The sequence below is a fragment of the Pecten maximus genome, chromosome 17 (assembly GCF_902652985.1).
Source record: "Pecten maximus chromosome 17, xPecMax1.1, whole genome shotgun sequence".
Classification (NCBI taxonomy): Eukaryota; Metazoa; Mollusca; class Bivalvia; order Pectinida; family Pectinidae; genus Pecten; species Pecten maximus.
This window is the reverse complement of record NC_047031.1, coordinates 16,304,973-16,319,596: the sequence shown is the minus strand read 5'-3', so window position 1 is coordinate 16,319,596 and position 14,624 is coordinate 16,304,973. Positions and strand designations below refer to the sequence as shown.

At 33.2% G+C, this 14,624-nt stretch overlaps 1 protein-coding gene across 1 annotated transcript in view; it reads left to right on the top strand.

Moving 5' to 3' along the window:
• The window catches only part of LOC117315961 (tyrosine-protein kinase Fer-like), a 35,661-nt gene that overhangs the window by 1,991 nt on the left and 19,046 nt on the right, over positions 1-14,624 (top strand). Inside the window, exons 2-4 of the mRNA XM_033870403.1 lie at positions 11,134-11,350; positions 12,560-12,733; positions 13,278-13,374. Coding sequence (XP_033726294.1) covers positions 11,138-11,350; positions 12,560-12,733; positions 13,278-13,374 — 484 coding nt within the window. The 5' untranslated portion in view covers positions 11,134-11,137. The remainder of the gene's footprint in view (positions 1-11,133; positions 11,351-12,559; positions 12,734-13,277; positions 13,375-14,624) is intronic.

The window sequence follows — 14,624 nt, the reverse complement described above, 5'->3', positions numbered from 1 at the left end:
ACACAATGCATGTATAATACTTAATCAGCACTGAATCAGTATAATTGGACTAGTTACTCAGGTAGCTAACATTAAATTAACATTGCTGGTTTGCTGGATAAGGCCTGCATCGGGTTATGACCAAATGAACACCACAGTTATTTTGGACATGGTCTGCTTGTAGTAGCTGGTGGCTAGTGATTACTTCACCGAACAACATATGACAGGCCTGTCACATGAACAATTGTGTCTTTCCCAAGGACACAGCAGAAAAAAAGTTTCATTACTTAAGTCAACTCAGAAATATGTATTGGAAAGATATTTTACATGTTTATAATTAGAATTAAATAAATTATTCAACATGAAAAAGAAAAGAAAAAAAACCCAGGAAAAATAAGTGAACTTTTCTGCAAATTTATCCTGGAATTCATACTCTAGTACCTGTCTGAGATAGATGATGAGTATTCTGAATGAAAGCCTGTAAAAAACTGCTTATCATTACACCTCACTGATCATGATCTTTTTATTTGAAATTTAGTTTTGAATGAGAAAATAAATACAAAATTATTGAGATAATCTATTGTTAAAAAAGACAGATGGAAACACATCTTCCCTTGTTAAAGGTTTTACAGAGGATTAAACTCTCTGTAAATTGTAATGTTCACGGACTGCGTTTAGTATAATAGTAGAAGGATAGAATCCGGAGACACTGGATTTGTGTTTCATACCACTTTGTTTTATTCAGATCAGAGTTAAAAAGACACTTGAAGTGGTGATATTAACCTTATAAGGGAGAATAACTCTTTGTGGCATTAACTGACATGCATCCTATACATTGTACATAACACACTCCACATGTATTTCTGTCAGCATTTGAGTTGAATGACATATGTATACATATATATTTGTGTATATTGTGCACATCTACATGTATTAGTGTTATGAAGGGTATTACAAATTGACAATGTATCAGGGGAGATAATTTAATATCCCAGGAAATTTGATACTGGAATACTGGTTGGTGGTGATTACCAGGAAGATAAAGAAGGAAATAACAGTCCTGATACAGTAAAACATTTTTAGACAAACAGGTTTGATACCAGTTTCAGCTTATTACAAAGTAAGTTAAAATTCATAAACTTTATTTATTTCAAAATCCTATAGTAAATTTCCACTTGTCCCTTGAAATTTACTTTATTTTGATTTTGTTTTTCTTGAATCTTTGAAGAGATGTAGGAATTGCCTGTGAAATTCACTTTTCTCATCAATATCTATGAATTATTTTCCAGGAGTAACTTCTGTATGATGATGGCATTTATAATAATTTGCAGTCTAAATTCGGTTTTCCGATCAATATTTGAGGTTTGAATTACTTTTCAGGATGATGTCACAAAGTTGTTTTTACACAGCTGTGACATCAACAACAATTCCTGACAGGTATGACCAAATATGCCCTAACAGTTTGTGTATCATGCTTTCATTTTTTTGGTGTTCACGGTTTATCACATATTTTTCTTAATATCATGCATAGCTGATATATCATGTGGCCAGCTATATACATTGTAGCTAGTGGATAATTTTGAAAATTCCACAGTCTCATCAGAAACTCTCTTATATGTGATGATGAAATAGAATTGGCTATTATGTTGCATTGATTTGATAGTCAATATACCAACAGGAAAATGTTTAAGATACTCTGCAATAAATGAATATAATTAATAAGAAAACTAATTTTTAAGTTTTAAGAAATATTGTTTGAGTTGGAATATTTTTCTGGGATGTCATATTAAATTCTTGTTTAAAAAAAAAAAAATTGTAATAGTAACAAAATCTTTCAGAATTCATATTTTCCTAAACATACGTATCAAATAATTAGTATGATAAATATAAAGAACAGCTATGACAATGGCTTAAGTGCAGTTTTCAAATTTCATAATACAATTGTAGTTCTTTATTGCAGAATATGTTGAGGTATCATTAGACATGTAGAATACATTGACTTCAAAATGTTTAACCCACAATCATTGACCATCTTCGCTAGCCAAGGCTTCTGATTACGTTACACTCCACGAACCCTTGGCGGATATAGTCGTGTTCAAACCGTCGCGCCCTGGAATCCCAGGGCACCCAATTAAATCGCGTTTTACATTCTGGCTTGGTTTCGCAGTAAACAAAAAATGCGGCACCCAGTACAGAGCTACATTGCCGACTATGTCATGGCATTTTATATTACCTAAATACAAAAATCACAATCTTTGGGGGAACATTCGCAGTGTTTGATCAATTCATATAAGTCATTGATCACATATCTCATCGAAATGACACCAAACCTCGATGTGTGTTTGTAAACATCACCGATGAAGTAAATCGGTAACGCTTGTTTTAATTGGTCGAAAATTTCATGCGTGAAGGGTGGTAATTTCGAATCACCGCTAGAGGGCCAGAACTGACGCCTATATCTGCCAAGGGTTTGTGGAGTGTAACCTAATCAGAAGCCTTGGCTAGCGAAGATGATCATTGACATGCTATCAGGGCATCCACTTATCTTCTTAATAAATTTCAACATTTGCTTAAATTTAACTTAAAATCGTTTGCGGAATTAAAATACATGCCCAGTATACATCTTAGTATTCCGTTCTGTTAATTGCTTGAAATGTTTGTGGATATAATATTCAGCCAATTTCTTCTGCAACATTCAAGGATGGGTTCTTGCTGTTTGCCTACAATTTTATCTTATTACTTATATCAATAATAAGTAATTTTGATATTTTTTCTGAACGTATAGTTCAAAGGCTTAACATTTAGTGCTTTATATAATGGTATAAGACATACATTTTAAGGGATGATAATAGAGGCGTAGGGTTATTATGACTTTTATTGTGTCTGTTTAGTTTTGGACAGGCACAATATGACTCGGAATATTGACACTAGTAGCTCTAGGGTAACAGGAAACAAACATTCAAAGTGTTTTTGTTACATATTTTTGACCTATCTTATCTATCCTCACATAAACCTTTTCTGTAGTTTAAAATACTAGAACCGTATTTATCCTAGATAAGCCCTTTCCCCTGGTGTAAAAGTTTAGTACCTTATTCATCCTCAAACAAACCTCCTCGCCTAGTGTAAAAGTTTAGTACCATATTTATCCTCAAATAAGTCCCTTCCCCTGGTTTAAAAGCTTAGTACCTTATTCATCCTCAAACAAACCTCCTCGCCTAGTGTAAAAGTTTAGTACCATATTTATCTTCAAATAAACCCTCTCCCCTTGTTTGAAAGTTCAGCACCCTATCTATTTTCAAGTTAGCCCCCTCGAGATCCCCTAGTTTAAAAGTTCATCACCATATTTATCTTCAAAAATGCCCCCTCCCTTAGTGTAAAAAATAAGTACTCTATTTATCCTAAAATAAGTCCCTCCCCAGTGTAAAGAAATAATATTACTAAGAAATATTAAAATTAATTAAAAAAATTATTGATTTCATTTTATAAAGCCAATATTTACGATATATGTAATAAATGTAAGAAAACTACTTGTTTTGACTAACCCATAACCAGCCCTATGATTCTATCGTTCCATTCCATTTTCAAGGAAAGATTATCCGACTATTTGAGTCAGATTCCTTGTTTACGATCAAACCTCAGGTTTAAACTATTTAAAAAAAAAATCCCCCTTCAATATATCTACCTTCCCTAATTTTTCTTATGAAATTCATATATGAAATTTTGAATTTTGATAGATGCTCGTTGTCAGTAATCGATAGTAGTTTCATTGTGTTCTATATGTTAATTTGTAATATTCAATTGCTATATGGGTACCAATGATTATGCTAATACACTGATACATATTGATACACATACAACTTTAACTAAAAGTTTGCAGGAACTTTATACTGTAATATATAGATACAACAGCTTGATATTAACTCGTATTTAGTGTTTCTATTGAGGGAAATTTGGTAGCATATATTAAATATGTTCTATATATTTTTTTTTATATATAATATATATATATGTTTCATTTTTTATATAATATATATATTTTATTTTTTATATATATATTATATTTCCTTAAGCCAGACCAAAACTAACAAATTTAACGCCAGGGTTGATATGTCCGCCTCCATTCGTGTACCTGACTCCACCACCAACCTGCTTGTGCATGCTCCCTGATCTCCCCATGGACTAATTATAACCCTACCCATGTTACAATTTTGTCTTTTGAAGACAACACTGCTTCGTTTTAAGAGTTTGATTCCAATTTTGAGGTTGTAAACAAAATATTACCTCATCACAATTATTTTTTTTACTATGGAAATGAATTCTTGATGAAAACCACAATATAAATTTTCTGAAAAAAGCAACTGTGATTTGAAAAAAAAAAATTCTATGATGACTGCAGCATGTAGACATACAATATAAAAAACAGTGTGCATGAGAGTGACAGCCAGGGAATGTTCATCGTTATTGGTAAAGACAATATCCCAGATTAAAAGTAGACCCTTTAGAGTATGTTTTGAAATAAGAAATATTCATAACCCGCCAACACTATTTATCCTGCAACTGCCACCGCATTGTCGGAAAACACCCAATATATATATTTTTGCTGTATACGGCAGTGACGGAAATCAGCTGTATTTTGGAATCTTAGCCGTACGGGCGTCAATTCGACTGACCTACTTCAAAGTGAAACAATTACATTGTACTGTTTAAAAGGCGAACATATTTCTATCATTTTTGACACCGTTTCACTTCAAAATGATTATTTTTGATGACTGTTGCAGGATAAATGGAATACATTGTCCGTGTGAGTGTCTTGAAATTTATGCTGTATTTTTGGCTCGGGACAGAAAGACAACAGTACTGGCTTGCCAAGGCTCGCCACTTTTGTCTTTCTTTACCCTCGCCAGAATACAGCTTATATTTTAAGACACTGTCCATGTATTCTCTATATATATGCTCCGGCAGAAATCGTCCGGCCAATGTCCAGAGCTACATTTTTGCAGCTATGTTTTGAATCCCCAAAATGAGATCTGACTCTTGAGAATGAAGACATGTATATGTATACAGTATTGACCCTTCAGATTTCTGAGAAATACATAGGCCAAGTGATTTGACTCCTGAAATTGTTTAAAGTCAAAGGTCAACTGGATGCCCTGAGACCCTACATGTACTGCTGACCGGTATATATACATAAGTACATCACACTGACCGGTCTGGACGATTGACCCAATGCATATGGGTGTCATTTCATAGGAATGTAAACCCCAGGTCTCAAACTCTACATAATATATATACCTTACCTTTCGTAGTTCAGATACCATTTCTCAACTGAATCGGGATGACAAGTCTGAAGTCATTTCTGTCTTCATTATCCAAATCATTTAGGGTTGTATGAACATCGTATCATTTGTACCAATCAAAATTTACATTCATCTATAATTAACTGGTAACCCCTAGACCTGACACAACTGTCCGATATGGAATCAGATTATCTCCGCTCACTTCCTAAAGATTTGTCAGCTTTAAAATATCTTCAGGTTAAGTTTCGTTCTTTGTAAATCTTTAAAATTTTACTATTATTGTTTCTTTTTAATTTTTGGTTACTGGTACTTTATTATTTTTTGTTATTTCAGTTTTTGGAATTTGGAAATAAAGTTTGCTGGTAACCTTTCACACCTTTTCTGAAGCTATCTTAGTTACATACATTGTCCATGCTTCTAGATGAATTTGGAGTTAAATTGTTTCAAGCTTTAAGTTGTTAGCTTATAATTAATACCAGAAAATAAAATTTTGGTCAGTGATGTTCCATTGAGATTATAAATTAAATGAAGTGACCATATCCTGATAATATTTAAACTTGTCATATTTTTGCATATCAATATTATTAATCAAAGAAGATATTAAAAAAAAAAACCCAAATGTAAACTGTAGCAGGTTCAAAATATAAGCTGTTGATACTTGTTGGAACTGGCCATGGGTTGACTCGGTCAGAGAATTGTGAATTGTAACTTGACCTTAGAACTCCGGAATATTACTTGATAATGTTAACGCACACTGGGTTACATATTGTACATGTTGTACATAGATATGAATTTCAATATTTCAGATAAGATTGCAATTACTAGCTTTCATTTATGTCCATTAATTAATCTAATTAGGGATCAAACAAACTTTCAAGTTCCATATGTTGTACATAATGCATAGTGCTGTTCATGAGAACTTAAAATAGACTTTGATTGTAATTCCAACTTTAGTTTTATAATTACTGTTGAAAATTATTATTTTATGGTAGATTATCAAAATATGTAAGTGGTATAGTCTGTCTTGAGGTTTGATAAATTTTGACATTCTTGTTATAATTACGAATTGAAAAATTTCTTTTATATTTATGTAATAAGATGTTATTTACTACTTTAGCTGTACATGTAGGTTGTTATATGTATACTGTTATGTACACAAATTATGTTCCATACATACATGTACTTTACTGTATACAAATTTTATTTATACATTTATATTGTCTGATAATGAGTTTGTGTCTGATAATAAGCCCATGTCTGGTAATAAGTAAATGCCTGGTAATAAGCCCATGCATATGTCTAACCAGTAGTCCATGTCTGGTAATAAGACAATGTCTGACAGCAAATTCAGGTCTGATAATAAAAAGTCCCTGTATAACAATAAGTCCTTGTCTGGTGATCATGATAAGCTCGCTCTGACAGAGACATCAACAAACTAGTATATAGAGTTAGGACAGAGACATCAACAAATTAGTACATAGAGTTAGGACAGAGCTAGACATCAACAAACTAGTATATAGAGTTAGGACAGAGACGTCAACAAACTAGTATATAGAGTTAGGACAGAGACGTCAACAAACTAGTATATAGAGTTAGGACACAGACGTCAACAAACTAGTATATAGAGTTAGGACAGAGACGTCAACAAACTAGTATATAGAGTTAGGACACAGACATCAACAAACTAGTATATAGAGTTAGGACAGAGACATCAACAAACTAGTATATAGAGTTAGGACAGAGACATCAACAAACTAGTATATAGAGTTAGGACACGGACATCAACAAACTAGTATATAGAGTTAGGACAGGGACATCAACAAACTAGTATATAGAGTTAGGACAGAGACATCAACAAACTAGTATATAGAGTTAGGACAGAGACATCAACAAACTAGTATATAGAGTTAGGACAGAGACATCAACAAACTAGTATATAGAGTTAGGACAGAGACATCAACAAACTAGTATATAGAGTTAGGACACGGACATCAACAAACTAGTATATAGAGTTAGGACAGGGACATCAACAAACTAGTATATAGAGTTAGGACAGAGACATCAACAAACTAGTATATAGAGTTAGGACAGAGACATCAACAAACTAGTATATAGAGTTAGGACAGAAACATCAACAAACTAGTATATAGAGTTAGGACAGAGACATCAACAAACTAGTATATAGAGTTAGGACAGAGACATCAACAAAATAGTATATAGAGTTAGGACAGAGACATCAACAAACTAGTATATAGAGTTAGGACAGAGACATCAACAAACTAGTATATAGAGTTAGGACAGAGACATCAACAAACTAGTATATAGAGTTAGGACAGGGACATCAACAAACTAGTATATAGAGTTAGGACAGAGACATCAACAAACTAGTATATAGAGTTAGGACAGAGACATCAACAAACTAGTATATAGAGTTAGGACAGAGACATCAACAAACTAGTATATAGAGTTAGGACAGAGCTAGACATCAACAAACTAGTATATAGAGTTAGGACAGAGACATCAACAAACTAGTATATAGAGTTAGGACAGAGACATCAACAAACTAGTATATAGAGTTAGGACAGAGCTAGACATCAACAAACTAGTATATAGAGTTAGGACAGAGACATCAACAAACTAGTATATAGAGTTAGGACAGAGACATCAACAAACTAGTATATAGAGTTAGGACAGAGACATCAACAAACAAGTACATAGAGTTAGGACAGAGACATCAACAAACTAGTATATAGAGTTAGGACAGAGACACCAACAAACTAGTATATAGAGTTAGGACAGAGACATCAACAAACTAGTATATAGAGTTAGGACAGAGACATCAACAAACTAGTATATAGAGTTAGGACAGAGACATCAACAAACTAGTATATAGAGTTAGGACAGGGACATCAACAAACTAGTATATAGAGTTAGGACAGAGACATCAACAAACTAGTATATAGAGTTAGGACAGGGGCATCAACAAACTAGTATATAGAGTTAGGACAGGGGCATCAACAAACTAGTATATAGAGTTAGGACAGAGACATCAACAAACTAGTATATAGAGTTAGGACAGAGACATCAACAAACTAGTATATAGAGTTAGGACAGAGACATCAACAAACTAGTATATAGAGTTAGGACAGGGGCATCAACAAACTAGTATATAGAGTTAGGACAGAGACACCAACAAACTAGTATATAGAGTTAGGACAGAGACATCAACAAACTAGTATATAGAGTTAGGATAGAGACATCAACAAACTAGTATATAGAGTTAGGACAGAGACATCAACAAACTAGTATATAGAGTTAGGACAGGGACATCAACAAACTAGTATATAGAGTTAGGACAGAGACATCAACAAACTAGTATATAGAGTTAGGACAGAGACATCAACAAATTAGTATATAGAGTTAGGACAGATATTGAACGTTTATTATTCTATACAATGGTGTTTATAACAGTTATAATTATCTAATTCTATAGGTTTACAGATTTCCTGTCAATATTGATTTGTAACATGGCCCTACAAACAGCCACTAGTGTAGATCTAGTGTAGATAATGTGATAGAACAATAGTAATGATAAACTCATTGTTATCATCTGCTAGATGAAATCACAGATAAAATGATCAGGGAAATATTTATAGTACAGCAGATTTCTCGTTTAATATCATGATAATATTACACATAAACATTTAATTGAGTTAATATATATGTCCTCAAAGGGATTTACACTTTCTGAAGGATTTGAGAACATTTTCTAGTGGATTGTTGGATCATCATAAGAATGTGATGGGGACTAATTAACAGGATAATACTTTCAGAATTGTTTTGTGAAAAATTGAAATTCTTCTTCTAGAATATTGATGTGCGTTTCACAGCTAATACATTGGACATATATTAACAGTACTTTATTTTCACTGCACAAGTGCACGTGTGTATCAATCTTTTCATTTGTTTGAAATTTTGTTGAAATGATGTAAAAAAAACTGTTTATATGATGATGGTGGAAAGTGACGTATTGATGAACTCCTGTTAGCGATTTCTTTTTCAGTGATAACAGAATATGTCATACAGTACTAGTTCATACAGTGATATCTGTATACGTAACTGAGCTTGATTTGTTGACTTCAAGTAAATTCTGAGCAAATTTTTGACGTGACCAACTGGAGATTTAGCAATCTACCAGATAAAGTTGAAGAAGATGTTGATACGGCCATGACAGGACAAAAATGTCTGCTTTAAGTACGTGGTATATTGACATCCCTGATACAGCAGCTGACAGTCTTAAAATGGAGGATTCCTCAAAGATCAAAATGGCGCCAGATACATCCGATACCATCAGCAAAAGAAGTACTGGCAGGAATATTTATCAAGAAATAGATGTTGATGACCAACATGATATGAATATTCATGAGAACAGTTCTGATTTGCATATTCAAGATGAAAATATGCCTATTCATGATCTGTCGACTATATTTGACTTTACGGGTGTGTCATTTACGGGAGATTCAGCGTATGGAAAAATCAGGTCACTTAATTATTGTATTATCAATCTTTATCTATTTTGTATTTGTGTCGCTTTAAATTTAATTAGGTATATTTTTATATACGAAAAGAACACATATTTTGTTTTTATGAATGAAATGTTTTATGATGGAAAGTGAATGTAATACTGTATTCATCGGCAAATTAGCCCTGTCCACACATAAGTCCCTTCTACATTATCACAAATCGTCACTTTCAAAATAATAAGCTTAAAGTATTTCACAAATAAGCCCTCCCCGAACTTTAATACTATAATTTAACACCATGGAGGGGGCCTTATTTAAGGATAGTATTAGATATTAGGATGAAATAATACCTGCAGTACCCCCATATTGGAGAAGAGGCGAGTCGATATAAATGTTTTATTTTCTCAGTCTCATTATCATTTAATCATGATGAAGTCAACTAGATTTCTTTCAGGATTTTGATCAAAACTATACCAAGATAGTAAATTATTAGATTACACCTCGGGCGTGTTATTATTATGTTTCAGGTTAATGATAATATACATAATTCCATGTACATGTATATGTATACCATGTATATATTAACATGTAAAAATATACATTTACATGTACACAGAATTATGTATATCACTGTATTTCAGAAGCATATATACAAATCCTATTTCATGAGAAAACTAAATAGTTGAGATTGTATGTCGTAGTGTCCTTTTAACCACACAGCCACTTATTACTAGCATCTGGAAATCTTTTTAATGCTTAAATATATTTTAAATGTATTAAAACAGCAACAAAGCTTTTTGTCTTAGTTCAAAACCATTTGGAAAATCAAGTGATTATCAGTTGAACATGAATTATTTATAAATTATCAATTTTGTAATAAGCTGGATGTATAGAACATTTTTTCACAGACTTTAATTGGGATTTGCATGGGGTTAAGTTGTTTCTTTGTTGACTTTTTTTTGCACTTTCATTGTATTAATTATACTTTATTAGCATATCAATGTATTTGCTTGTAGTTTTTACCAGTCTTGAATTTTTCTGGCCTCATCTCATCAATACACAAAACAATTGATATTTCCCTTTAGTTATGAATATCCATATCTGACTTGCTACTTAAGCTTTTTATCTTCAATTATTTATCAGTTATAATAAAAAAATAAATAAAAAATAGATAATTATTATGATTATCAATTATCTGTTACAAAATCAATTAGTTCTAAATTCAAATTTGATTCAGTGCATAAAAACCATTAAATATAGATTTGTGATATTATCAAAAATACAAAAAAGACCAATGTCATCATGATTTAGTAATATTTTTTTCCTTTCTACAGAGCGATGGGTTTTGGGACGGACTTCCAAGGGAAGGAATCCCACGAGTCCCTTCTCCGTATCCAGGACTGTGAGATTCGAGTCCTTGACAACATCAAACGGTGCCTAGCCGTGCGTATCGACAGTGATAAGAAATATGCAGCATCACTCAACACCATTGTACAAAGTGCTCAGAAACTGGACGCCAATGAATTTCAGGCTCACAGTTCTGTATTCAAGGTATGATATTGGATATCTATGGAAATTACTCTAATTACACACAAATAAGCCCCTTCCTAAAAAAGATCCTTCTTGCTTTTAGCAGTATCATCAATTTTGAAATTACTGAATCAAAGTTTAAAGTCTTATTCACAAAATTTTTAATGATCCCTCCACAGACTTTAATACTAAAATGAGGGAGTGAGAATGTCGCAATACTCAGGTCAGACAAATCAGGATGTCTGAATATTCAGACGTCGGAGAAGAGAGGGTGTCAGAATGTTTTGGGGTCAGATTAAACAGGATACCAGAATACTCGGGGGTCCGATTAGACAAGATGTCACAGTATTAAGGGGGCATTTTAGACAGGATGTCAGAACTCTCATCGGTCAGATTATACAGGATGTCATAATTCTTAGGGGTCAGATAAGACAGTATGCCACAATAATTAGGGGTCAGATTAAACAGGATGTCAGGATACTCAGGGATCAGATTAGACAGGATGCCACCATACTTAGGGGTCAGATTAAACAGGATGCCACCATACTTAGGGGTCAGATTAAACAGGATGCCACCATACTTAGGAGTCAGATAAGACAGTATGCCACAATAATTAGGGGTCAGATTAAACAGGATGTCAGGATACTCAGGGATCAGATTAGACAGCAGTTTAGAATACAATTGGTGCAGATTACACATGATTTCAGAGTTATTAGGGGTCAGATTTAGCATTTTTCAGTGTAATTTAAATTGATCCTGTGCTTTCTACATAAAAATATTCTGATCAGATACCATACATCATTCTGAATGTCATAAAAAGTGTGAATACAGATTTCAATGCCTATATAATACCTAGCGGCACTATGGTCTAGTGGTAGGGCTGTGATCGAAGGGTTGCTAGTTCGAGTGCCAGCACGGGCGCTGTGTTGTTTCCTTGAATAAGATACTTTACTCTGTTGTGTTCCTGTCAACTCTGCTGTAAATGAGTATGTGGTAGGGCAGTGCAAAAAACCATTGTGTGTAAGCTTTTAGTGCCAAAATGGCAGCACTGGCTGTATGCTCAACAAGGAGTTAAGAAAGACAAAGTCTGTTTGTAAAAGGACCAACAACCATGGATAGTAATTCGTGAACTGCTTTGTGATGGATATTTTGCTGTTATGATATAGTGGTATATAAAACTTCAAATTATCATTATATCTATTATATTATGAAATACATTTCTTCATCCAGGGCTGGGATACCATTGTTAGACAAACAGACCGATTTGTAAAACTGCTCAAACAGAATGTGGAAGAAATGTCGTCCAAGACAATGGAGAAACTGACCAACCTCATCATCGAAAAAAAGGCCACCAGGCGTCAATATCAGGAGGAACGCAGCAAACTGGACCTGGAGTTCACAAAGGTACAAACACCTACAAACACCTACATATACAAACACCTACAGACACATTTATATTACTGGGCGCATATATTACGCATAAAACTGAGAAATGATGACATATACTTGGAACACCTCGGGCATTTCCCCACTGTTGTCTAACCTTTCATAAAATGTTATGGAATCAGGGCGAGGTGTTCTGATCAGTGTATTACAAAGAGGCATGCTGCATATACAACATGGCAATTTACTGTTAATATTATATAGGTATAAATTAGTTACAAGTCAACATTTATTAAAAAAAATGTAGGAAAATGTTTCAATATTATTCACTTTATTAATTACAAATTACCTTAATGAAGAAACCATTGATATTTTTTAAAAATTCTTTTTGGATAAAACTGAAGGTGGAAATTTGAATTTAATTTTGAGTTGGATTGATAACAATGATCTTCACCTCTCAACTTCTAACTTTCATAAACAAGGACATTCATTTATATAAAATAGATTTGGGTTGATGCGAGTTAAACCAAACATGTTGTAAATTATCTTAATCTGTGGTCTCCAGGTACAGGAGGATGTCAACAAATACAAACAGGAATATGGCAAGTGTCTACAGCGGGTCAGTCAGGACCAGTCAAAGTTCAACGACATGATGTCTAAAGGTACTCAATCGATACTTTACCCACAATATACCTACATATTATGTACAATGTACCTATATTATCTTAAAACTTTGTTGTGAAGTAGCCGATGTAAAGTCTAAAGGTACTTTACTCGACCGATTCTCTTCTTAGAATGTATCTTAGTTATCATAAATACCCATGTCGTGAAGAAGCTGATGTAAAATTGAAATTTATAATAACATTCTTAGAATGTATCTGCCTTCATTATCTTAAAACGTTGTTCTGAAGTAGCCGATGTAAAGTCTAAAGGTACTTTACTCAACCAATTCTCTTCTTAGAATACATATCTTTCTATGTTATCTTAACCCATGTCATGAATAGGCCGAGGTAAAATTTTAATCTATAATACCTTTCTAAGAATGTATTTACCTGTAAGTTATTTTAAACCCTAGTTGTGAAGTAGCCAATGAAAAGTCTAAAGGTACTTTACTCAACCGATTCTCTTCTTAGAATACATATCTTTCTATGTTATCTTAACCCATGTCATGAATAGGCCGAGGTAAAACTTATATTTATAATACCATTCTAAGAATGTATTTACCTATAAGTTATCTTAAACCCAAGTTGTGAAATAGCCAATGAAAAGTCTAAAGGTACTTAGTTCATAATACTGTCAGGGCAGGAAAAACAATGTCAGCATCACTGGTCTGTCCGACAAGTTTGTCAAGTTCATGCCAAAAGGTTGAACATGGTGGTCCAATTAAGCTGAATTATTGTTATCATAAATTACAGTAAGGAAAAGATAAAAAAATTGTAAAGTTTTGTACTTGGCAATCAGGCAAGTAGTCACCAATATTTTACTTGCCCACACACCAAACCTACTCGCCCTGGGCTATTAGACCTGGTTTTTTCTCGTCCAGAATGTTCATAGAATGTATTTACCTATAAGTTATCTTAAACCCATGTTGTGAAGTAGCCAACATGAAGTCTGAAGGTACTATACTTAATTTGTAATACTGTTCTCATCGACCTTAATTACCTTAAAGCCTTGTCTTTATTTAGCCGACGAAAAGACTAAAGGTACTGTACTCCACTTGCACTGTTCTTATAATGATTATAATTTATCTTGAAACCATATCTTGTAATTCACCCATGCTTTGGTAAGTAACAATATTTTACCTTAATCATACCTGGTAATAAGCCACAATTAAATATTTCAAATCAATGCCTTGTATTAAGCTACAATAATTTATCTTAATCAGCCAGGCAATAATCCACAAAAAAATATC